Genomic DNA, 23,291 nt, shown 5'->3' on the forward strand with positions numbered 1-23,291 from the left:
TATTACCTCCCTTGCCCCCAGCAGTCTAGGAGCAGTGGTAGGGAGCTTTGCTCTCTGTGGCCCAGCCGGGGCATTAAAAGAACGGAATCCCAGCAGGCAAGAATCAGGCTCAGCCTGGGGCAGAGCTGCAGGAAGGACGAGGCCTTGCCTGGGGCTGGATGCATTCTGAGGGTACCGAGGGCATGGGCGGGGAGGGAGCCGAGACCCATGGAGCACAGGGCAAGCCAAGGGGGTAGCCATAGGAAGGACAGCCCACATGGGGTCTCTGCACCACAGCCAGGGGCAGGAAGCGAAGTTCAGACAGGGCCTGTGAAGACCAGGGCAGGGGAGGCCCTCAGAGGCGTGTGTCTCTGCTTTTCTCCCTCACTGTGCTCCATTAACTGTCACTGCAGCTGGGCTTCCTCGGCCCACCCATGGCTTCTCTGCCACCCCGGAAATGGTGGCTTCTGTGTGGCGCTCGGCTTGCCATGGTGCCCACTCCAGCCCTAACCAGATAGCAAGAACCTTCTTTTTCAGGTTCTGCAGAAAATGGATTTAACGGGGCCAGGCCCCATCTGATTGGCCCATTTGAGTCAGGTGATTACCTCAGATGTGGCCTAGGTCTGAAGTCACTTGGTACAAACTTGGCCGCCCAGAACTGTGGGTGTAAAGAGCATCTTTACTTGGGAAAAGTGTGGGCAGGGAGGCAGTGGTTAACATCTATGGGTGGCGTGAAGAAAGTGCTATATATAAGGCAAGGCATTATATTTGAGGTCGTGGCTCTGCCTTTCACCGCCTGGGAGACCTAGAGCCAGGCACAGCCCCTCACTCTTATCATCAGTAATCTGGGGAGACAGGACTAGATAATCCCCAAGGCTCCTTCCTGCTCCGACACTCAAACCATCCCTGAGCGGTGCACGGTCAGGCCTGGCCTCCATGTTCAGGAGCTGCCTCCAGGCGCCCCTCCCATGCCTTCCTCAGGCCCCCCAATCCCCCTGGGGAGGGTCTCCCGAAGTTCTCCCACCCTGAACCCCTCTGCAGCAGCCATGAACTAATCAACAGAGACAGTCTCTTTCTGAATTTTAAAATGCCCATTTGTCTAAGTTCATGATAAAGAGATTGATTGGCTGTTTTTAATACCCCCCTTTAAATAGAACTCATCTCCCGCTGCTTGTGATGGTATTTTATTACCATAATAATAATTGCAACAGCCATTTATTGAGTATTGCTCAATATTGCCAAGTGCCTGGCTCAGCGAGAAGTTCCCCCCGTGCCCCCACCTTGTCTCGCGTAATTCTTTCTCACAACCCTGGGGGTAGGTACTGTTAACAGCTCCATTCTTACGTTTTCCTTTACACAGGGAAACTGAGGCTGAAAGAGTAAGCTCCAGCACCAGGGGAGCTCAGCATATGCTTGAGGTCTCCAGCCAGTACGTAGAAAGGCTCGGACTCAAACTGAGTCCGACTCAGAGGCCATGCTCTGAGCCACCAAGTTCTACTGTCTGCAGTATACTCGGAAGCCCATAGAGGAAATCTGCTCACGTGGAAGGTGTAGACCTTTAAAGGGACACATCTGCACATTTGCATGAAGCAGCAGCTGGGTGCTTGGAAAAGCCCCCCAGTGTAGGTGCTGATGAGTGCCGCGCCCCCATTTCCCCGATCGAGCATGGCATCCAGGATCTGAAATGCAGGAAGTCAGCATTCTTTTCTCTCCAATGGCTTGTCCCTTCTAAGTATATGAATGGCTCTTTGCCAGGCCCATTTAAAACCTTTTCTAAGTTATGCAGAAATTAAATGGGTTTTCACTGCAGGGCATGAAACATAATCTAAGAAGGTCAGACACAGGACCATTCCTTCTTTTTCCCCTTTTTCCTTGTCTTCTTGCATCTTGCTTTTAAATCGTCTGATCAGTTGCCCAGAGAGCCTTTGCCCCGGACCATGAGGTATGCATGGGTGAAATGTCCCCTCCTCCCCGAGGCAGGGGCCTGGAGAGCTGACATTCTCGCACGGGAGCCATCCCTCTCCTCTGGGTACTGGCTCCTTGTGGGATGTGCTCTGACATGCTTTCGAGCTGTCTCCCGGGGGACTGGCTGCTCTGAAATTGGGACATGTCCTTCCCTCTCATGGCAGAAACCCCAGGCCCTACTGGAATGTTTTGTTCTGGAGTGTGGGGCTGACTCCCGTGTTCACGTGTGATGCGCATATAGGATCTAGAGAGGGCAGGGGGAAGCAGGAGAACTGTAGCTTAGCTGAGAGACTTGTAAAGATCTCAAAACCAGTGCCATCGTGGCAGCTTGTTGGGGCGGGGGCTGGCTCCACCGAGCCCAGCACCAGGGGAGCCCAGACTTCGGGGCTCTGTACCTGGTGGCCCAGGGTGTGTATCTGCAGAGTGCCCGCACCCATCAAGTCCCCCAGGAAACAGTTCATCTCAATTCCAACAAAGGCATTTCAGTGAAGAGACCCTGACAGAGGGTGGGCAGGGCTACAGGGCATTAAGGGATGTTGAGGCACCTGGGACCAGCAGGAACTCCTAGGGCTGATGAGTGCCGCGCCCCCATTTCCCCGATCGAGGGGAGGGGATAGTGGGGCTTAGGGAGCCCACTGAAGGCTGCAGCCAAGGAGCAGGGGCTGCTGACTTGGAGCTGGAAGGAGTGGAAAAGTAATACCCAAACTCTCCTCCTGACTCTTTCCCAAACTCTGAGCTCCTACTAGCACCTTCCCTGGGCAGAAGCCAGCCTGCAAGGGAACCTGGGGCTCAAAGCAATCCACTGAGGTCTCCCTGGGGTGGGGAGGGGGACACAGAGCAGGGTACTCAGTGATCTGGGGGGTGCAGACAGGGAATGCCCAGCACAGTATTATCATTAATATTCATAGTGCTTCTTGACATTTGCCTGCCCTCCCCTCGAAGGCATTCTTGTCTGCAGTCCTCCAGAAGGCACAAGATGACAACGTTACAACTGCCCATTTCTGAGCATTTATTATATGCTGGGGAATTTGCACTCAGGAGCTCATGTTCTCTTCACCCTAACCCTATGGGATATTATTAACTTCAGTGGACAGAGAAGGGATTAAGGATCAGAGAGATTAAGTAACCCAAAGACACACAGCAAGGCTGGGGTTCCAACAGAGTCTGTCGATCCCTGAAATCCTGGCACTTGTCCGCTCTGCCCCCTTGCACACTTGATTCTCTTCTGGAGGGAAAGAGAGCATCTGTTTTCCAAGCCACCGAGCTGAGGAGGGAAGGCCTAGCAAAGGAAAAGGAGGTTCAGAAGCCCCGAGGTGTGAGGCAGCCTGCTGGGTTTGAGAAGTACAAATAGCTCTACCTACCAGAAAATATTAAACCAATACAAATAGATGCTACACATGATCTTAGCCAAGAGGCCAAGAAGGGATGCCTGCCAGGAAATAAAGTGTGAAGGAGGAGACAGGGCCAGACCATGTGGGCCTGTGTTCTATGCAAGGAGCACTGGGGAGTCATGGATGGTGTGGAGGAGACGGGCCTCCTGTCCTCTGTGTTGATGGGAAGATAGATTAGGAGCCCGTCCCTTCAGCTTGGCACTTGTCTAGTGATGGGGGAGAGTCAGCACACTCAGAAAGAAACAGAGGCAGCTCCATAGCCTTGTTCTCCAGAAGCCCTTTCCAGCCCGACAGGGGGGTCTTATAAAGAACACCCTTGCCTCAAGCAGATGATCCCGGGACAGGGCTGCGAGCATGACCCAGGGACAGAAGCTGCTCAAAGCAATGACACAGGGCCCAGGTCATGGCCAGCAGCACGGGGAGGAGGCAGCAGTGTGGGTGCCCTCCTTGAAAAGAGCCCTACAGATGTCCGAAGGGACCCAGTCATCATCCCAGTGGGAATAAACACAGGGCCAGGAATATTATCTGTGCCGTGAGGGACCGAACGGGCTAGTCCCACGCCACTGGCTGGGAGGTACCACCCCTGGGGGCACTTGAGCTCAGCACCATACAGAGGAGGTAGGGAAAGAACTGCCCTCAGTGTTTTGGAGAAGTATTTCAGTACAGAGCATAAGATCAGTGGCTTAGAATTAGCCAGCCCTGAACTCCAGGCCCTCTTCTCCCACTGCTTAGCTGTGTGACCTGGGCAAGTTACTTAACCTCTCTAAGCCTTAGCTTCCTTTTCAAAGGATACTCAGTCAACGGGAGCAGGGATTGTTTGTACCCTTTGTCTCTGTGAAGAGCCTCATCGGATTGCCTATCTGCCGGTGTGCCCACAGCCTGCTAAATTATGAATAAATCCCCTCACCCAGTATTCCACAGGTACGGCTTCCATGTCGGGCACTGAGGTGGGTGCTGCGGTGATGAGAGCCGGCAGTCGGGCAGAGATGCACACAGAGCCTGAGCATGCGCTGAGGGCTCTCAGCGTCTTCAGAAAGGCTGTGGATGGAACACCTGCCGTGTGACAGGCACGGAGCTAGGCTAGGCAGCTGGAGCCCTGTGGCTTCCGTGGGGTACCTGTGTGGTGAGGGAAGACGGGCACTGACCAAGGAATTACAGAAGATAGGTGGATGATGAAAATCCCCTGGGCGAGGTGGGAACCTTAGTATAAACAGTGGTGGAGGGTGGGGGCATGGCAGGGGCTGACCTGCCTTAGGGGTTGGGAAGGCCCCATGAGGAAGTTAACATTTAACCAGAGACCCCAAGTCAGAAAAGAGCAGGGGTCTATACACAGTGTGTAGCGGAGGGAATCATGGTAGGCTCCCAGGAGGTGGTACCATTCGAGTGGGTCTTGTGGGCCTCTCGTGGCAGGCTGCTGCGACCCGGGATGGCATGTGGATGCCCTTCCCCAGGGCAATCCAAGGAACCTCTGTGGGGCCAGGCAAAGCCCTCAAGGCCCCCTGCCACCTGCCTGCGGCACACACCTCTCAGCTCCCCGACACGCAGACTCCCGGGGGCCCCCCAGAGCTGCCCCAACCCTGAGGCATGGGCAGCCCAGGGGCATTCCACAGAGGAAGAAACACCGCCAAGAAATAGGGGCTTGGGGACCAAAAGGCCCTCATCCAGAACGCCAGGATGAGCAGATCATCTTTAGAACTGGTGTTGTTATAGCCACCAGGAGGCCATCAAAAAAAGGGAAAAAAAAATAGATACTGCATTTTAAATTCCTCTCAACCCTCTTAGAATAAAAATGACAAAGCCGCAGGTCTGGTTGGCTGGAGGGACATGGTTAATGGGCTTTGGGGGAATAGTCACCGACAAAGTTAGCTGCTCTGAGCACCACTCACCCTTTTGTTTGCTTTTCTTCACCCCCAGAACACGCCGGTGGGGACGCCCATCTTCATCGTGAACGCCACAGACCCCGACCTGGGTGCAGGGGGCAGCGTCCTCTACTCCTTCCAGCCCCCCTCCCCGTTCTTCGCCATCGACAGCGCCCGCGGCATTGTCACAGTGGTCCGGGAGCTGGACTACGAGACCACGCAGGCCTACCAGCTCACCGTCAATGCCACGGTGAGTCCCGCCCCGGAGGTCTGCCTCCTCCCGCCCTGGGAGAGAGCAACGGGACACCAGCGTCCTTCCTGCTGGTTCAGGCTCTGTAATAGCGATGCTGGCAATAGTCACAATAAGAACGGGAGCAGTGCTGTGCCGAGCACTCAGATGGATCGTCTCCATTAAACCCCACGGCAGCCCTATCTCCTACGTAATATTAAGTTACCCATTCTACAGATGAGGAAACTGAGGCCCAGGAGTAATTCAGGTCATTGCCCATGGTGACCCAGCCGCTGCACTCCAGAGCCTGCACTGAAACCCTGCAGCACGTTCACAGTGTGGGGTGTCCCCTCGCTCTCTGGAACCTCAGACAGGGGTGGCAGCCCAGCAGTGTCCTGACACCACCCTACACGCAGGCAACAGAGGGTCCGGGCATCCTGGCCACTGCTCCCGAGTGGTGACGCTTACACAGGAGGGCCCTCCCGTGTGCACCAAGCACCGTGCTGGGTCCTGGGAATTCCGGGATTGGTCAGGCTGGAGAGGGAGGAGAGAGAAGGGAGTAATTGTCCCATTTTATGGCTGACACCGTTGAGACTCACACGCCGATGAGTCGTGGGGAGCAAGAACACAAACGCAGTTTGTCTGACAGCAGTCCCGTGCCCCATGGCCAGGAGTTTCTGAGTTTCCAGATCATCACAGCCGCTTGGCTTCTGTGGCCTGCTGGTCGCAAGGGCCTGGGGGACAGGCAGACCAAACCCCGAGCAGCCTCCCGGCCCTGCACTCCTCTCCTGTGGGCTCCTCCCTCTGTTTCCAGGTCAAGCTGAAGCCTTCAGCAGGCAGCAGGGCGAGAGCTGGCCTCTTGTCCCTAAGATTTCTGTTTACAAAGCTCAGGCCGAGTGTGAAACAAGTTACAGGAGTCCCTCTTGACCCGTCAGGACCCATTTGCCTGACCCCCAGCATCCCCCCTGGCCCCATGTCACGGCTGCACTGGGGGCTCAGACCTGCACTGCAGGTCACAGAACCCAGATCCTGGGGTAAGGCACATGGACTAGGCCAAGGGTCCGGTTTGAAAGATGGGGTTTCCCCGGGCTTGGGCAAGGTGTAGAGAGTCCCCAGGAGCCAGGAAATGTGCGCTTTTCCTGGGGAGGCCACTGCGGGTGCCATTCACATTCTTTCCTTCTCCCCTGGTTAAGTGTGGGTTCCCCCGGGAGGTCATGTGTCCTGCTCTTCGTAAACCTGACTTCTGGGATCAAGGGGGTGTGCAAGACCAGAACCCGCTCTCTGCACACACCTGTGCCCCCTCGCACCCACACACAGCCGTGGTGCCCCCCCAGCTGCCCTCCATTTGCACACGCCGGGCCCAGAAACACACAGATGCTTGCTCTCTTTCTTGTATGCACCTGTCCCTGTGGAGTAATTTCCATCTTCCCTGAAAATGGCTTTGGGCGGGCAGGGAAGAGACCAGAGCCGGGCACAGGCAAGAACCTGGGTGGCCGGACCTGTCAAGAGGCCTGGGCTCCAGCTGAGATGGTGAATACAGTTAAATTGCTGTTAATCTTGCTGGCGAGAAGGCCTGGAAGCTGCGGAACAGGAGGGGCCCTTCTGTACGGATGGCTCCCCCACCTGAAGCGCGGCCCCCCTCAGGCCTGGTGCTGTGCCCTTGGCTGCTGGACGTTTCCCCAAGGAGATTCTCCTGTGGGGCATCGCAGGGAGCAGTGTGGGCTCCCAGCCACCCCTGGGTGGGCAGCAGGTGGGGAAATGGGAGGACTTCCCGGGGAGCGGCTGTTGAGAGTGCTAGCTGGGAGCCTGGCGAGGTGCCTGCCCAGCCATGTATGTCCACTGCCATCCCCTTTCCCCAGCCCCAGAGTCCGAGGTAAGCTGGGATGCGGGGATCTGTGGCAGGAGCAGGGCTGTGGCCCTGAGACTGTGGGACAGGGAGGGCAGGTGCCAGGCTGGACAAAGCCACCTACACGCAAAGCCTGGTAATGGCAAATGACAACCACTGGCCTCCCCTGCTCAGAAGGTCAAGGGACTTCTGTTCCTCCTACTCTGGCCCTGTCTGCCTGGTTGTTCAGGTCCCTGACCAAGAGCTCTCACACTAGGGGCAGTCCCCAAGCCTGGGCCGTGGGTTTCCATTGTCTTGGAGCCCGAGAGGCTGTCTCCCCAGTGGCTCTTCCTGCATCCAGACCTCCTCCACCCTGCTGTACCTAGTCCTCACCCCGAAGTCCCTTGCCCTCTCCATGGCTGCCCCTGAGGACTCTTAGGACAATCTGCCTTCCCTTCCCAAAGGCTCTGCTGCACTTCTCTATCCGGAGGGCAGGAACAGGCTCTAGGCTTGTTGTAATGGGAAGAATGCTTTGCATCGCTCTGGTCCCCCCCAGACCAAGGAAGACCTAATCAGAGTGCAGTCACTCTTCAAATCCAAGACCAGAGAATTTACAGGCCCACGGGTCCATGGAGGTCCTTGCATTGAGCCCCTTCATCTCACAGAGAAGGAAATTGAGACCCCAAGAGGGAAGAGGATCTATTCGAAGCAACCCAGCAAGTCAGGGCCTGAGCTTATGTTAGGGCCCCAGATCAAAGCAGTTAGGGCAGGTTTTCATTGCAGAAGGATCTGAGTTGAGTCCTGGCTACACACTTACCCACTGTGTGACTCTGGGCAAGTTACCTCTGTGAGTCTCGTATCTGAATAACCTCTCTGAGTCTCCGTTAATATATCTGAATACTGGGCACGTGGTATCCACAGAAGCAAACAGGTGCTGGCACCGTGCATGCTACGTAATCTGCTCTCAGCTCAGAGTCTATTCCCATGGGTTATTGTCATTCAACAACAGAGGGCTATTTAAACAGTTTATCATGGTGGGCTGTGTACGTTAGGGCTATGGAAGCTGTGTTTCTGGTTTCCTTTCTTGACGAGCTTTCCTAAGGCTAAATTTCCAACTGACTAGGAGGGTTTAAACATTGCCTGCCTGGCCCCAGGCGGAGGCCCACATGACCTCTCAGGATTTCTTCCTGGAGTTCCCCAAATGTCACAGGCCCTGGAGCTCCCCCTGCTGGTTCTGCCAGAAAACTTGCTTGACCAGTAAACCTTGGGTGCAGGGCAGGGGTGCAGGTCTCAGAGTGGCCCCCTCTGCTGTCAGAGGGCCTTTGTTCTGAGGAACACCAGCCTGGTCATTCCCTTGCTGCCCCGGGATGAGAGGGGGCAGGAAGTGGGTATGGCGAGGGCCAGTGGCCCTCTGAATCAAGAGAAGTTGCTGAGGACAGCACCATCTCTTGACCCCAAGCCAGTCATCCCACCCATGGCATGTCCGGGATGATCAGGCTGAGGCTGGGCTGGGGGCAGGAGATCTGGCTCTATCCAGCCCTGCTTTGTGACATTGCACAAGCCACCTTCTGCCGGGACTGGGGGGCCCTGTTTATGTTTTCCTGCACAGGTCAAAGATCACTGTGGGTTCTTCGAGTTCTCGAACTTCTGTGTACTAAGTGCTCCCCCGGAGCACTTGCATCCATGGGCACACATGTTTGTGCACATGGGTGTCATATGTGTTCAGATGTGTGTGTGTGTGTGTGTGCGCGCACGCATGTGTGCATGTCAATAGTGTAACCCCCTCAGGCTGTGTATTCTTTGTCCTCTAAGGATCAAGACAAGACCAGGCCTCTGTCCACCCTGGCCAACTTAGCCATCATCATCACAGATGTCCAGGACATGGACCCCATCTTCATCAACCTGCCTTACAGCACTAACATCTACGAGCATTCTCCTCCGGTAAGACGCTCTCTGGCCCTCGTGGGACTCCCCTCTGAGCTTCTCTTAGGGATGGGGGCCCTGTTTGGCCAGGCAGGCTCTTCCTTGGCGTTTCTTACTCCCCTCAATCCCTGTGCATGTCAGTGTTGGGTGTCTTAGCCCAGTGAAAGCCCAACCTCCTCTTCATACCACACCACCACGTCCCATGTCCTCACCCTCTCACTTCATCCCCAGAGAACTCCAAGGGGTAAAAACACAAAGACTTACTAGTGTGAACTAAGGGGGGCAGTTCAGAAAGATTGATGTGGGATGAGAGGGACGCCTGTGGAACCAGCCTGGTCTGGAGAGCAGACTTGGACTCAGCCAGGCTTACCAAATCACATTTGGGCTCAGCCTCATTCCCCATGGGTCAGTCTGCCTCTCTCAGCCAACTAGCTCTGCCCAAGATGGAAGCACCGTGCTCTCCACTCCCCGGTCCTCTCGGGCTTGGCTCTTCTCAGAGAGCACACAGCTCCAGCTGCCCCTCTAACTGCTCCATCTTTGGATTTCTGAAGTCCCACGTTTTCAAAAGAGGCATCTGATTGGTTGTGCTCCTGATTTTGTGCCATGTCGCAAGGTCACAGAGCTCCAGCCAGGCTATAAATTGGCTGCCCTTAGGCCCTGTGTCTGCCTCTGGTCCAGTCAGTTGTGACCAGGGGTCTTAAAGAACCAAGCATGCTACTGCCCGCTTGGCAGGGGCTGGGGGTGGGCAGCTTGGCTCACCCAGCCTTTGTCTGGTAGCCATCCATGCTTCTGTACAAGCTAGAATAAAGCACACACACACTGCGCGGCTAAATTAAGAAAAGCTGGCTTCTCTGGGCAGCGACAATCCCTGGACATGCAGCTTGGGGGGCCGCTCTTATGGAAAGAAAAACGTGCCCTTCCTTTTGAGGGAACTCAGCGTGCTTAGAGGAAGGACGCAAAACATTGAGAGCCAAGTAGGGCACCCACCTGAACATGTGGGTGTTAGGGCCCCCACCTGCATGGGCTCACAGAATTAGGTATGAGTGCGAGACAGGCTTCCCTTGGCCAGGGTGCAGATGTACCTGTAGGCCACCACAGGCCAGGGAAGGCCGACCTCCAGTTTGGAGACTGTGGTCCATCCTGACCATGGCATCCTCAAAGCACTCTGCTTCCGTCTCCAGGTATCTGGGGGTAGCCACTTCCTTATCGGGGCCAGGTGTGGGCTGGAAGATCTAACAAGCAAGATGCCCACTGGTCTCCTGTTGCAGGTGTCTGAAGCTGAATTTAGGGTAGAGGGGGACATCTCAATGCCCCCTACCCTAATCTGCTCTTTCTTAGTGGTCCATGGACAGCAGGTCCTCTGGCTTTTGAGACTAAAGGCTATCTCCTTCAAAAATCTCTTTGCTACGCCCACATCTTCTCAGCCCAGGGAGGCCTTCCCTGACCTTTCAGAGGAGGTGGGGCCTTCCAACTGCCCCTGGCCCCTGGACATCCCCTTCTTAGCACTCAGCACCTTTGGACAGCTTGCTCAGCCTCTGTTTCCCTGCTGGACCGGATGCATAGTTCAGCAGGGATGGGGTCTGCTGTGGGCATAGCACATCAGGGGTGCTAAGGATGTGTTTGTGGAATGAAGGAATGAATGAATGAATGAATGAACGAACGAACGAACAATCAAAGGAACAATGCCCTGGTCAGACCAGTCCTCTCACCATCCTACCATCCTCATCACCCTCATGCCTGTTCCTGTCACCAATCCAAAATCTGCCCATCTGTTGGTTCCCAGCTTACTGGCCACCTTTCTTAGAATTTTTTCCCTTGGCTTCATCCCCACCAGCCCAAAGACATAGCCAGCCATTTCTTTCCCCTCAGCTCTGGTAGAGTGGACTCTCCCTGGCTTGCATAATTTACTACTGAATTATAGTTGCACCTATGATGCTCACCAATGTGCGGGTGGGTTATTTTGGAGCTTCTGGTAATCGAGGAGCCGGAGTCTCTGGGACCTGGTCTCCCAGAACATCGGGCCCAGGGCTGAGTGCAGAGAAGGTGCTCAAAGCTAACTTGTTGATTGAAGTGAGGACATTATGGTGGCCACGTAGCCAGAGAAACTCGGAGCAGGTCCCTGCACTCGCCTTGGCCAAATCCCACACACTGTGGACCGCTGCCTCATTGGGAAACGGACTGGTACGGTCTGCAGCAGGGCCTCCATTACCCTGAGGGTTTTAAGGAGTGGAGATCGCATGCTCATGCTCGTGTAGAGTCCCCAGCAAGGCATTCACTCGCAGTGGTTATGAGTCGGTTGTCCCTTGGGCGCTGTGAGACTGCTAAAGCCAACCCCTCGAGAGCTCCCAGGGGGCAGGTCTGAGCCCCACCACTTGGGTCACGACTGGGCTCGGAGGAGCCAGACAAGGAAGTAACTGGGAGGTGTCGGACTCCCCCCAGGGCGCCCACAGAATTATCTCACGTGCACACAGCTCTGCCTTTCCTCCCTGCCCCCGCACTTGAAAGGAGTGCTCCCATTTCCATGTCTCTAGCACAGCTCTTTCTGCTGCAGGCCAATTCCCTTATGCTCCAAGCCTGATTTTTCCAGGCTTCTAATCGGTTTCCATGCCTTGATCCAGTCCCTGCATGTCGCTTTACAGTGTGGAACCCTGACTTAACTCCGTACTTCCCAGGCCGGCCAGGGCCGAGGAGCACCGTGGCCTGTTCAGCTTCCTCGCCCCGAGGACCCAGGCGTCCCCGCTCCCAGCCTGGCCGCTGCCAGCCCGGGGCCTCCGGTCGGACCCTTGCCCACTCTGCCTCGCCCTTCCTCTTTATCTGCGGCTCCCAGCATGTATGCCTCTCTCTATCAGTGTATCGGGCCAGCATGCCTCATCTAAAGTGTATATATTACCTAATAAAATCCTTCTTATTTGGGATTATTGCATCAACTTTTAATTTCCTCACTCGAGCAGCGGCATGTCGGCCTGCCCGTCAGTGAAGGACCGATAGAAGGTGAAAAGAGCAGATAAACTGCACAAATTACTGCCAGCTGATGCCTATCAGCCCTTTGACTGGAATTGACTGGAATTAAGGCCTGAGAAATAGGATTTTCTGCCTCAGAATCTGCTGTGGCAGCTCTTGTCGGAAGTCCCCTCCAGCCCCCACGCCCACCCCCCACAGGCACCTCCCTCTCCCGGAGCAGACTGCCGTCCACCTTTTCAGTCCTTAATCCTGTCATGGAAATGGGGAAGGCGGTCCCAGGAGAGAGACATGGGCCAGACCCCTGGGGCCCCCACCGCCCCGTGGGTTCCCGCTCTAGCTCCTGTCCTGGCAGGCTCCTCTGGGAAAGGCAGGCCACAGAAGGGGAGACACAAGCTCCTTCTAGAGGAGTCTCAGCTCCTCTCAAATCTGCCTGGACTTCCTCACCAGTACCCAGACCTCAGAGGCCGGGGCTGCCTCGCACCCCTCGCCCACCCCTGTCTTCGGCACACCTTACTGGGCGCCAAGCCCTGGGCCTGTCCCCTCTGCCACAGAGCAGTGGAGTCTCCCAGACCCACCCCAGCACAGGCCTCCGTTCCCCAGTCACCCTCGCCCCACCCACTCACCACACCTTGTGACTTGAAGCCAGTTCTGGAAGCTTCTGAGCCTGTTTCCTCCCGCACTCCCCCTTGTTGGGGCTTGTGAGGAAAACTTGAGAGGACCTTATGTTGGGTCCTCTCAAGCACAGTGCTTGGTACAGAGTAGGTACTTACCGAGTGCTAGCCCTTCCTGGGCTGTTAGCTGTTCTCGCTCTCTAACACCCAGAAGACGCCTTCGCTCCAGGGTACGGATTATGAATCTGGGGTGCTAGGGAGTCCAAACGTGCTGAAACTATGGGGCACAGCATCGGCATGCATTGTCTCGGAAGAGGCACCTGAGCTTTCATCAGATGCTTGAACGGTGACAGTCACTTTTTTTTTTTTTTAAAGATTTTATTATTTATTTTTTTGACAGAGAGAGACATAGCGAGAGCAGGAACACAACAGGGGGAGTGGGAGAGGGAGAAGCAGGCTTCCTGTAGAGCAGGGAGCCCAATGTGGGACTCGATCCCAGGACCCTGGGATCATGACCTGAGCCGAAGGCAGATGCTTAACGACTGAGCCACCCAGGCGCCCCAACAGTCACTTTTATAGCATTTGCTATGTACTGGGTGTGGTTCTAAGCACTGTACACCTATCAGTTGCTGAGGAGTGGGGGCTGTTATACCCATTTTATAGATGGGGAAAACAAGCTAGTGAGAGATCAAGTAACTCACTCAAAGGATTTGAGCCTAGACAGAAACCCCTAACCCCCTCAACATACTGCTCTTCCCACCACAAGGAGCTGGGACCCTGGAGGCCTGTGCACCTTTAGCCTCTTGGGGGGGGGTGCCTCATTTCCTTACAATGTGGGTTCCTGTGACGGGAGGAGCCCCGTGGCAGGGTAGACCCTTCTCCGAGCCTCCTGGGCCTGTCCACCTGCTCTCCCAGCCACATGCTGGTGCGTACCCCCACCCCCACCCCGATCTGGAAAGCCAGCCAGTAAGGGGCCTGGCTCTGGGCCTGCTTCTCCATTCCCTCATCTTTGGAAATAAGTTTCAGTATATTGAAAATATAATTACTAAGACCCTGAAACAAGAGCTGTGGGATCCCAAGAGCCCCCATTCCTCCCCGTTAATTCCTTCTTATAACATTTCCAGTCTTTGTGGCTGCACTTGTATTAAAAGCTCAGGGTTTTATTAAAAATGGATTTATTTACCCAAAAAAAGATGAAACCCCAAACTTTGTCAGGAGCCTGTTGGCTCTCACTTCCCAGAAGCTCAGGGTGGCTCTTCCTGGGGAGAGCCAGCCTCCCTGTCCTTCCGTCCTCGATTGCCCTAATGGCCCCCTCTGAGCCCCACCTGCCCACGAGCCTCCAGGTAGCCCACGGTGGGGGTGCCCATGGCGAGATGCTCACAAGGCTCTGAGACCTGAGGGTGCTTTGGCCACCAGGGCCCACCTTTGCATAGGCCACTGCTGCCCCCTCCTTCCAGACCTCCTGGGGTGTACTTGTCCTTGTAGTTGTCCTTGTCTATAGGCCCAGCTCAGCACAGCCACTCCTGGGTTGTATGCCTGGGGCCATGCAGCTGCTCCTGGAGGTTTACTGTTTAGTGACTTTCTGGAAAGGTGCTCTGGAGGCTCTGGACCCAGTTACACTGGCAGGCTTGTCCCTGCCCTCAGCAGACCAGGGACTGACTGGGGACCCTCAAACTGAGACACTTTCCGGGACCAGGCCAGATGGGGCTCTAGAAGAGGGAGTTGTCCCCATGTCCTGGCACCCGAGCCTCACACCAGAGTCCCACGCTGTGGGGACCTTATCCTGGGGGCAAACCCAGGCTTCTCCTATGTGAGGAGTGGCTCCTGGAGGGGTAGACCCCCCCAAAAAAGAGCCCTCTGTGGGGTGACATTGGGGGAAGCTGTTAGAACAGACCCTGCAGTGACCCTCCACAGATGCCTGGGTCTGGGGCCGTTAGCAGATATTACAGGGGAAGAGTCTGTCATCAGATCAGAAAGCCCAGGAGAACAAAGGTTAACAGGGTTGCTGTGGTCTTGTTTTGTTTTGTTTTAAATTACTTCACTACTTTGAGGAGCCCTTACTACACCGAAGCCCAAGGGAATGGTGGGATATGTAAGTTGTCCCAAATTTCACATGAGCTCATGCTTGTGAAGTGCTTAGATTAGTGCCTGCTACATAGCAAGGACATTCGTAAATGACAGTTACCGTTATTATAACAGAACCTGGGAGGGAGCGGCATCGCTTGGTGGGCAGGAGCGTTTTGGAACCAAAGTACCTGACTTTGAACCCTGGCTTCACCATTCCTTCCTTGCAGTGGGACCTTGGCAAGGCCACTTAACTCGAATTCCTCAGTTTCCTCGTCTAGAAGACGGGGCTTCTGGGGTAGGTGTGAGGGTGGAATGAGTTAGTACATAGAAGGCATTTGCAGTAGCACCGGGCACAGAGGGGGTGCTCGGGAAAGAACAGGGCCCTCGAAGCTGGCCACAGTTCAGGTCCTCAGAACCCGCTTGGGGAGAGGCTCGTTCAATGGTGTCTTTCTCTGATTTTGTAACAGTCTATTCTCCCAAGGGATGTAGCCTGAGCTCCTGTCTCCCTGGGGGAAGGGGCCCCAAGGAGGGAGCCAGACCTGCTTTCTGCGTGGCCCTGGCCTCAGGGCTGTGTCCATGTTTCTGCGGGAACCATTTCTCCTGGAACATTCTCACCTTCCCTCAGCCCAAGCTAGAGGTGTTCCTGGGCCTGGGAGAGGATGGAGTGACAGCCGCACGGGGACAGCCCTGCTCTGGGAGGGTGAGGTGGGGGTGCCCCTGTGTGTCTTGCCCCCAGGGCCCCACCCTACTGATCAGAGGGCCTATAGGTCAGAGAACAAGACTATCTCCATAGGAGGAGGTGCTCAGGTAGCGGTGGAGGGTACAGCCAGCAGACTTCACCCTCTAGCTGATGGACAGCAAATGGGTGAGAGGCAGCCTATCAAGGCCACAAGAGATCGTCATTAGACATGTAAATGCCAGGGTTGATATTTCCCTAGGGGATGGGGACCGGGCTGTCCTGCTGGTTATCAACCAGGGGAAACTGCAGCCCAAGCCAGAACTTCAGGCAGGCAGGTGGACAGGCTTGGCTGGCCAGACAATGGTGTGATAGGGCTGGAGAGTAAGGTGAAGGTCACCGTGGGCAAGGAGCGACTCAGCAGGTGGTGGCAGCGGCAGTGGTGATGTCAGAATCCTCTTCTGTGCATCCATTTATTCAATCAACCACCAGTCCATCAGCTGATATTTGAATGTGCCCTTTCATGCCAGGGTCCCTTCCTGGAGAGTCTTATGCCCCCAAGTCCCTGCCTGTGCTCTATCTTTTGCCTTCTGTATCAACTTCTCTCCCTGGCAAACTCCCACTCCTTCTTCATGACCCATCCTCAATGTTGCTGTCTATACAACCCCTTGCCAGGTCCTCCAGGTGGACTTCTACACTTCGGGGTACATTTCTGCATCTGAGCACTCTTAGATGTGTATAGCAGTGTCTGTGAATCTGTCCTTGACCCCTCCCCACAGGCTGTGTGTGCCCTAAGAGCAGGGACCCCTGAATCCCCATCCTGGTAGTCCCAGATCCTGGCCCCTTCTCCCCCAGTGCTGCAGGGAGAAGGAATAGGATGTGGGACAGAGTCACCTGAGGCAGGAGCTGCTGTTGCTGTGCTGGATAGGGCATGGTTCACAGGGCCATGGTGGCCTCAGGGGTCATCCCTGGGCATACTCACTTTCAGGATTTATGATACATTCATTAGTAGAGTGACTGATCCATAATGTTCTCCTTTACTCAAGTCCTAGTGAAAGCAGGGTCCCAGGGTTTTTGTTGTTATTCATATTAAGGTAGGGCACACTGAGATCAGAAAGGTACAGCAACCTTCCTGAGGTCACACAGCAATTTGACGGGTGGTTGAAATAGAGACCAGATCTCTTGTCCCCCAGCTTGTTTTTCCTCTTTCCTGGGTGGTTACACCAGATGAGGGGAGATGGGGAGGGGAAGGGGGAATGAGAGCATCAGCAAGATCGGGCTTCTCCAAGGGACTCCGAGCTATTTGCCGAGGCCTCAGTGTTATGTCCCTGGGTTGATGGGGACAGCTGAGACCCTAGCCCTCAGTAGCTACTTCCTAAGCTGGCCTGGTGGCAGGGACTCCACTACCTGGGGAGGGAAGCTGCAGGTGCCAAGAGAGCCATAAAGAAAGATGGCCCCCCAGGGGCTGGGCAGCCAAATCAGGTCCCTCCTCTCTCCCACCCAGGGCACAACGGTGCGCGTTATCACCGCCATCGACCAGGATAAAGGACGTCCCCGGGGGATTGGCTACACCATCGTCTCAGGTAAGGGCTCGGCGCCCTGGCCCCCCATGCCCACTGCAGGAGTGTCAGGCTCTGCAGGGCTGAGCAGAGGTCTGGGGGTGTGGACAGTGGTATGAGGGGACCAGCCCCAGGGACAACCCTGGGCAGAAGGCCTCGGAAGGGGATGAAGTGGATGAAGGAGGGAGGTGCTGGGGAGGAGGAGAGGAGCTGGGGACTGAGGCTCAGATGATGGGGGCTGCTTGGGTGGTGTTGGGGGACAGGAGCATGCGGCACTGTCCAAGGTCCGAGGCATCTGAGCACCTTGGGTTTCTGAGCCTGGGTCACTGGGGGGGACTCCCATCTACCTCCTTCAGTGCTGTGGGTGTTTGTTTTGCTTTTCTGACTTGATGAAAAGGTGGCAGTTTGTGCATCATGTTAGGATGAATAGACCTGCAGTTTCACCTGATTTCATGCTCTTTTCACATTTCTGACCATTAGGAGTTCTTGTCTTATCAGGAGTGCTGCAGGGGATGCACAGAGCTCCCTCCTCTCCCGCCCCATCTCTTGGTTAGGCAGAATAGTGCCTGGCTGCAGAGAAGGTTCTGGCTGATGGGATCCCTGACCCCACATCCCTACCTAAAGATGGACCAAGTAGCTCCATTTGGCTGTCCCAGGGCTGGGTGGCTTTGGAGAGAGGGAGTCGGTGAGAGGCCCATGAGGACTGCTCACTCACCCACAGACTGGCTCTGTCCCCATGCTCCTACCCACCCCCCCACAGGTGGCCTCCCGCCCTGCCCCCTAGTCAGTGAAGCGTCAGCCTCGTGCATCTGGGTAGGCCAGACTGATGGCCAGGAGGATGGCAAGCCACCAGGCTTGTGTCTACCCCTCTCCCGACCACACCCCCACAACAGGGATTGACATTTGGGGGACATTTTTTCCCCTAAAGCTCAAAAGACACCAAGGTATAATGATCAAGAACATAGACGATGGAGTCTTGTGAGCATATTGCCTCAGGTGGGTCTCTATACCTCAGTATAGAGGTATAGAACAATAAGAAATGCTTACTATCTTGGGTGATTGAGGATCAGAAGACTTAATATATGTAGAGAACCTAATTCATGGATGTAAGTTCCTTTATACGTGTTACTTATTGTTGTTATAATAACATTATTGCTGGCAGCTGATAATAACCTTGGGAAGCTGGGAGTTAGCTGGTGGGAGGAAGACCCTCCCCCTCCTTAGGGATGCAGGAAATCAGGAGTATTGTGGGCTCCCTGGGACCTGCAGCTGCCGGCATGACTCCTATCGTGTCTTTAAGCCCAGGGTACCCCAGGCCCCAAAGCAAATGCCAGACCAGCTCATGTGGTCAGCAGCAGCAGCAAGTGTTCAGGCCTCTCCTCCCCAACCCCATTTCCTCCTCATTCTGGTGCCCAGCACAGGACTCCGCAAAGTAAACCCCAATGTGTACTTGTGGAATGAAGGAAGGGAGGAGAGAAGGAATGTGATTCTAGGGTCATGGGTTTTCAAATTCCAGTATGCCCAAGAATCACCTGGAGCTCCTACCAAAAATGCAGAGTCCTTGGCAACCACAGAGATTCTCATTCTGTGAAACCAGGGTGGGACCCCAGAATAGTCCTTTCTCACAGCTCCCCAGATGCAGAGGGTCCTTAGGCTAGGGTGTGGGAAAACTAGTCCTAGGAAGGAAGGAAGCCATTCTGCAGGAAGGCAGAGTTCCCCGGGAATTAGGGGGCCCTCTCCTGCTGAGCAGAGGAGGAGGGAGACCCATGCTGGTGCTGGTTTCCTTCATGATTTTTTCAATTTGGGAAGCAAACCAAGTGCCCCCAGGGACAAGGGACAAGGGGCTTGTGCTGGAGACCTAAGGGAACACCAGTGAGCCCCAAGAGTGATAGAGTTGAGGCACCAGGATAAGGTGGCAGCATAAAGGGACACCTGGCTGGGTGGGGGATTGTCTCCTCATCTCACTGCCTGTGGGCTGGTTTCAGACATACCCCAGCCTGGATGAAGGTGGGGAGCAAGGAGCCAGGAGCTAGCCTGTGGTCATGACCAGACTGGAAATTCCTGTGTGACACTGAGAGGCCATCCTCCAGGGTATTTGTCCATTCCAAGTTCCTGCTGGGTGCCAGGCCACCAGCCTCAGAACCCCAGGCCCTCGCCAGCCCTTAAAGATGGCCCTAGCCAGCTCTCCTTCCTCACCCCCTCCCCTAGCAGCAGGAGGTAGGAGGGCAGAGCTGCTGAGCCTTTGGTGTCTGGGCTGGGGACGATTGCCTGTGGCAGCTTACTCCTGAGATTTCCAGGGACATACTCTCCTGGGCCAGGTCCCCAAGTGTGAATAGCAGGTTGAGAAGGGAGACCCAGGATGTGAAACTACAGGTAGGCAATGTGTGTGAAGATGGGGGGCAGGAGGCAGAAACTTCCAGAAGGCTTGCAGCACTTAGCATATCTTTTTAGGCTTCCCACCACAGCAGAAATGTGCTTTGAGGGCTTTTAAGAAGGATGACAAATGGGTTTCCTCTCACATGCCAACTGTGATTGATTGGTAATGGCTGCTTGAAGCCAAACAGGCTCAGTGTGGTATTCAATTGGTAGAGTCTGATATGGGTGCAGAAAGAGAGAGGGCACACAGCACCAGCGGCAAATACTTGCCGTCCTTGCTAAGATAGCACTTGGACCTCGTGTATAGGGTGGCCTTGATGGTTCTTTAACTCTCTCATGGGTGTTTGTCACCATGCAACCCACAATCCCACCCAAATTCTTTTTAGGCAGCTTGAGGGCAGTCCTTCCCTTTTCCTTCCCTCTGCATCCTGAGTACCTGGCTGACCTGGCTGTCCACCCACCGGTTCCTGCCCACCCTTCTCCCTGGCCCTGGGCTGGCATGGTCTCCGTGTAATCCAGCCTCAGTGTGAGCCTAGAGCAGGCAGACAGGCAGGAGGATGAAGTCTCCAGGGAAGCAGATAGGCAGAAAACTAGGATATGGCCTCATCTCTACTTCTCTTGACCAGTAGACACTGTTGCAAAGCACTTTGTCTGCCAAGGATCTGGCCTCACACACCTGCCTTTCCAGTGCTGTGAAGTCTTAGCCCTTTCCTAGGAGGCTCAGCCAGTGTCTGTTTGGCTTGAAGCAGAAAGAAGGAATGCCCACAAGGGCACCTTCATGCTGACTGGCCCAAGCTGGCCCTGAGTACCCCATGGGAGCCTGCTCCCACCCTAGATGCTAGGGAACCATTTTCATTTGAAAGAAAAATGAGGGTCTCAGGTGTTCCTGGAGCCAGGTGTGAGTCCTGTTGGCCACTCTGGGTGACTGAGTCTCTGGGCACCTCCAGAGCTTGGGCAGGGGGTGGCTCTGTCTGCGTGTGGGTGGACACAGGTCTGAGCCCATGAGTGATCCATGGCACACGGTTAACCTGCTTGGCTCCTTGAGGCCCCCATCCCCTCCGGGCTGTTTATCAGCCCTGCAGCTGGGGGGATTTATGTCTGCACACCAGTGCTTTCACCATTACTAATGACCCCTCTGTTTTGCCAAGAACAAAGAGGCCTTCAGAGGTAAGTTATGGCTCCATTGCCATCAATTTGTTCTCAGCCTTTTGTGGCCAAACTGAGACTGAAGAATGACAAGGTTCTTTCCCACAGAGGACCTGGCACAGGTCCCATCTGCTTCCTCAGCCTGTGCCTGCCCTGCCCCTCACCAAGGGCATCACTTCCTCCAGGGCCTGAACAAAATGGGACTCCCATCCCCAACAGCCAGGCCAGCCTGGGATCTAAACAGGCACCCTCCCTTGCCAGATGGAGACAGTCCTCCTTCAAGGGGCAGCTGTGTCCCACACCACACGGAGCACAGAACTTGGAGTCCAAAGTTGTGGGTTCAAGGCCCAGCTCTACCACCTGCAGCAATGTGTCAAAGAAAGGCGTTTGGCCCCTCTTTACCCCGTAATCCTCATCCATGGTACAGGGTTAATAATCTCTGTGGCAGATAAAATAGTGCCAGAGAGACTCTAAAGAGCCATAAAGTATTAAGCCTTATTAATTAGCAAGAAAAGATCAGGCCCAAGGGTCCTGGGGACTTGTATTCATTCATTTCCTCCTTTATCCATTTAAGCAGAGAAGTGGTTGTGAGCTATGGGCTCTGGGGCCGCTGTCCAGGGTGCTGACCACTAGCTCTGCTGGCCAGCATAGTTGCCTGTGGCTACTGAGCCCTTGACACGTGGCTAGTCTGTAAGATAACCCACAGGATTTTGAAGACTTAGTATGCAAAACAGATTATAAAGTATCTCATTAATAATGTCTTACGTGATGACCTGTTAAAGTGATATTTTAGATACACTGAGTTAAATACAACATATTATTAAAATTAATTTCATCTATTTTTTTTTAATATGGCTACCAGAAAATTTAAAATACTACATGTGGCTCACATTCTATTTCTGTGGGCAGCTCTGTTCCAGAGTTAGACTACCTTGCTGGCTTCTACCACTGACCAACTGTGTAACCTTTGAGCGTTAGTTTTCCAACCTATGAAATGGAGGAAAGAGTAGCCTGAGCCTCACAGGGAAGCTATGTGCATACAGTGAGCTAAGACGTGTAAGCACATAGAAGAGCGCCTGATTTTATGGTAGGTGCTCAAAAAATGTGGACTTCTGGCATCCACCCACAGTGAATGGAGGGTCTTCTCTGGGCCAAGAGCTGCACTAATGTCCTGAGAGGGTGTGGGGTCGGAGGTATCATCTTGGCCTCAGGAACCTGTAGTGTAGGTGGGAAGGCAGACTAAAAAGCATGGACTGTGTGGACATGGAGTGATGGCTCCATGGGGGGCCCATTAGATGTTCTTACTACTTCTGTGTATGTTTGAAAACATCTGTAATAGGAAGTGAGAAAGAATCCATGGGAGGGGTCACCACCCCCAGCCGTCACTGGGATAAGGAGACTCACTGAGAAGAGATCACCTAAGCCACCCACTGACTGATAAGCAGGAACTAGCCAGGAACCAGAGTTAGGGTGTTACAGGCAGAGGGAGCAGCATGTACCAGGATCCCAGAGCAGGAGAAAGTACATGTTCATGGAACTGCAGTAAGTCAGCATGGCTGAGCGCAGCGTGCCAGAGAGACCTTGGGGAGAGGAGGCCACTGAGAGAGGCAGGGCCCAGCCAGGCAGGGTGTGGAATGCCCTGCTCAGGAGGATGCCAGGCCTTGCTCCTGAGAGTAGTAGGGAGCCAGTTCAGCAGGGGAGGGACATGGTTGAGGTGTGTTGTACGAAGCTCACTGTGGTCAGACTGGAGCCAGTGGGCTGGGGGGAGGGCAGGGAGGAATAAGCAGCCCAAGGGGAGGCTGTTGTGGTGTCCCCCCACTGGACATCCCAGTGGAGGAGCAAAGACAGCAGAGCCAAAGGAAGGTAAGGAGGTCAAGGTGACAGGAGGTGGCTGTTGGGACAGATGGCATAGGATTGGCCCACGGCCTGAGATGGCTTTAGAGCCCCTTTGAGCGGGGACGTTGCTTAATTTAACACCCGACCACTGTGTGTTCTAGAGGGGAACCCTGTCTTCCTAAGTACCCTTGAGTGGGTGACCAAAACTCTCGAAGGAACAGTTTCCCCAGCCTTTAATGGGGCCAGTCGTATCTTTCTCACAGAGTTGTGAAAATAAAAATAAGTGAGTCTGCTCTCTAAAGTGAGTGGCATTTGGCGAGTGTCCCACAGGTCGCTGCTTGGTAGGACCTCAGCAGACGCCAGCCATTTCCCACCTCCCTTGCCGCCATCGGGATGCGGTGGAGACAGGCATGTGGTATGCTGTCCAAAGTCCGCATCACTAGCCGAGGCCACTCCCGCGTGCCAGAAGCCGGCCTCCCCCGGTGGCCAGGAGCCGAGGCTGAAGGCTTCTCAGTCAGCCCCAAGGGCACTGAGGATTCTGTCCTGCCATCACCCTCCTGCAGGCACCCAGACTTCTCACCGGTTCTCCGTCCGCTGAGGTAGGGAGTGCATCTATAGGAGGCTGTGGAGCCCCGGTTCCCAGCACGGGGGTCTGAGACCGGCGGCAGCAGCAGCCCCTGGATACCTGTTGGGCATGCGAGTTCTCGGGCCCCGCCACAGAACTACTGACTTGGGGGCCGGGGACGGGGGCCCACAAAACTGACTTAATGAGTCCTCCAGCGCTCTGTCTGAACCCTTTCTGGAAGCATTTTCATTTTCCACACATGCTAGACTGATGAGTTCTGTTATTTGACTCTCTCCTTCCCGTGACTGATGCTAAAGGGACTC

General features: G+C 54.8%; 1 protein-coding gene and 1 pseudogene across 1 annotated transcript in view; one reads left to right on the plus strand and one right to left on the minus strand.

Moving 5' to 3' along the window:
• Positions 1 to 23,291, plus strand: part of LOC129045890 (cadherin-23-like) — a 328,281-nt gene that overhangs the window by 168,800 nt on the left and 136,190 nt on the right. Inside the window, exons 7-9 of the mRNA XM_054508206.2 lie at positions 5,250 to 5,444; positions 9,061 to 9,189; positions 16,991 to 17,069. Coding sequence (XP_054364181.2) covers positions 5,250 to 5,444; positions 9,061 to 9,189; positions 16,991 to 17,069 — 403 coding nt within the window. The remainder of the gene's footprint in view (positions 1 to 5,249; positions 5,445 to 9,060; positions 9,190 to 16,990; positions 17,070 to 23,291) is intronic.
• Positions 3,255 to 3,371, minus strand: LOC123847304 (U2 spliceosomal RNA; annotated as a pseudogene).

Source organism: Mirounga angustirostris, unplaced genomic scaffold (assembly GCF_029215605.1).
Source record: "Mirounga angustirostris isolate CCGP_5_RB_7025 unplaced genomic scaffold, mMirAng1.0.hap1 SCAF_6, whole genome shotgun sequence".
NCBI lineage: Eukaryota > Metazoa > Chordata > Mammalia > Carnivora > Phocidae > Mirounga > Mirounga angustirostris.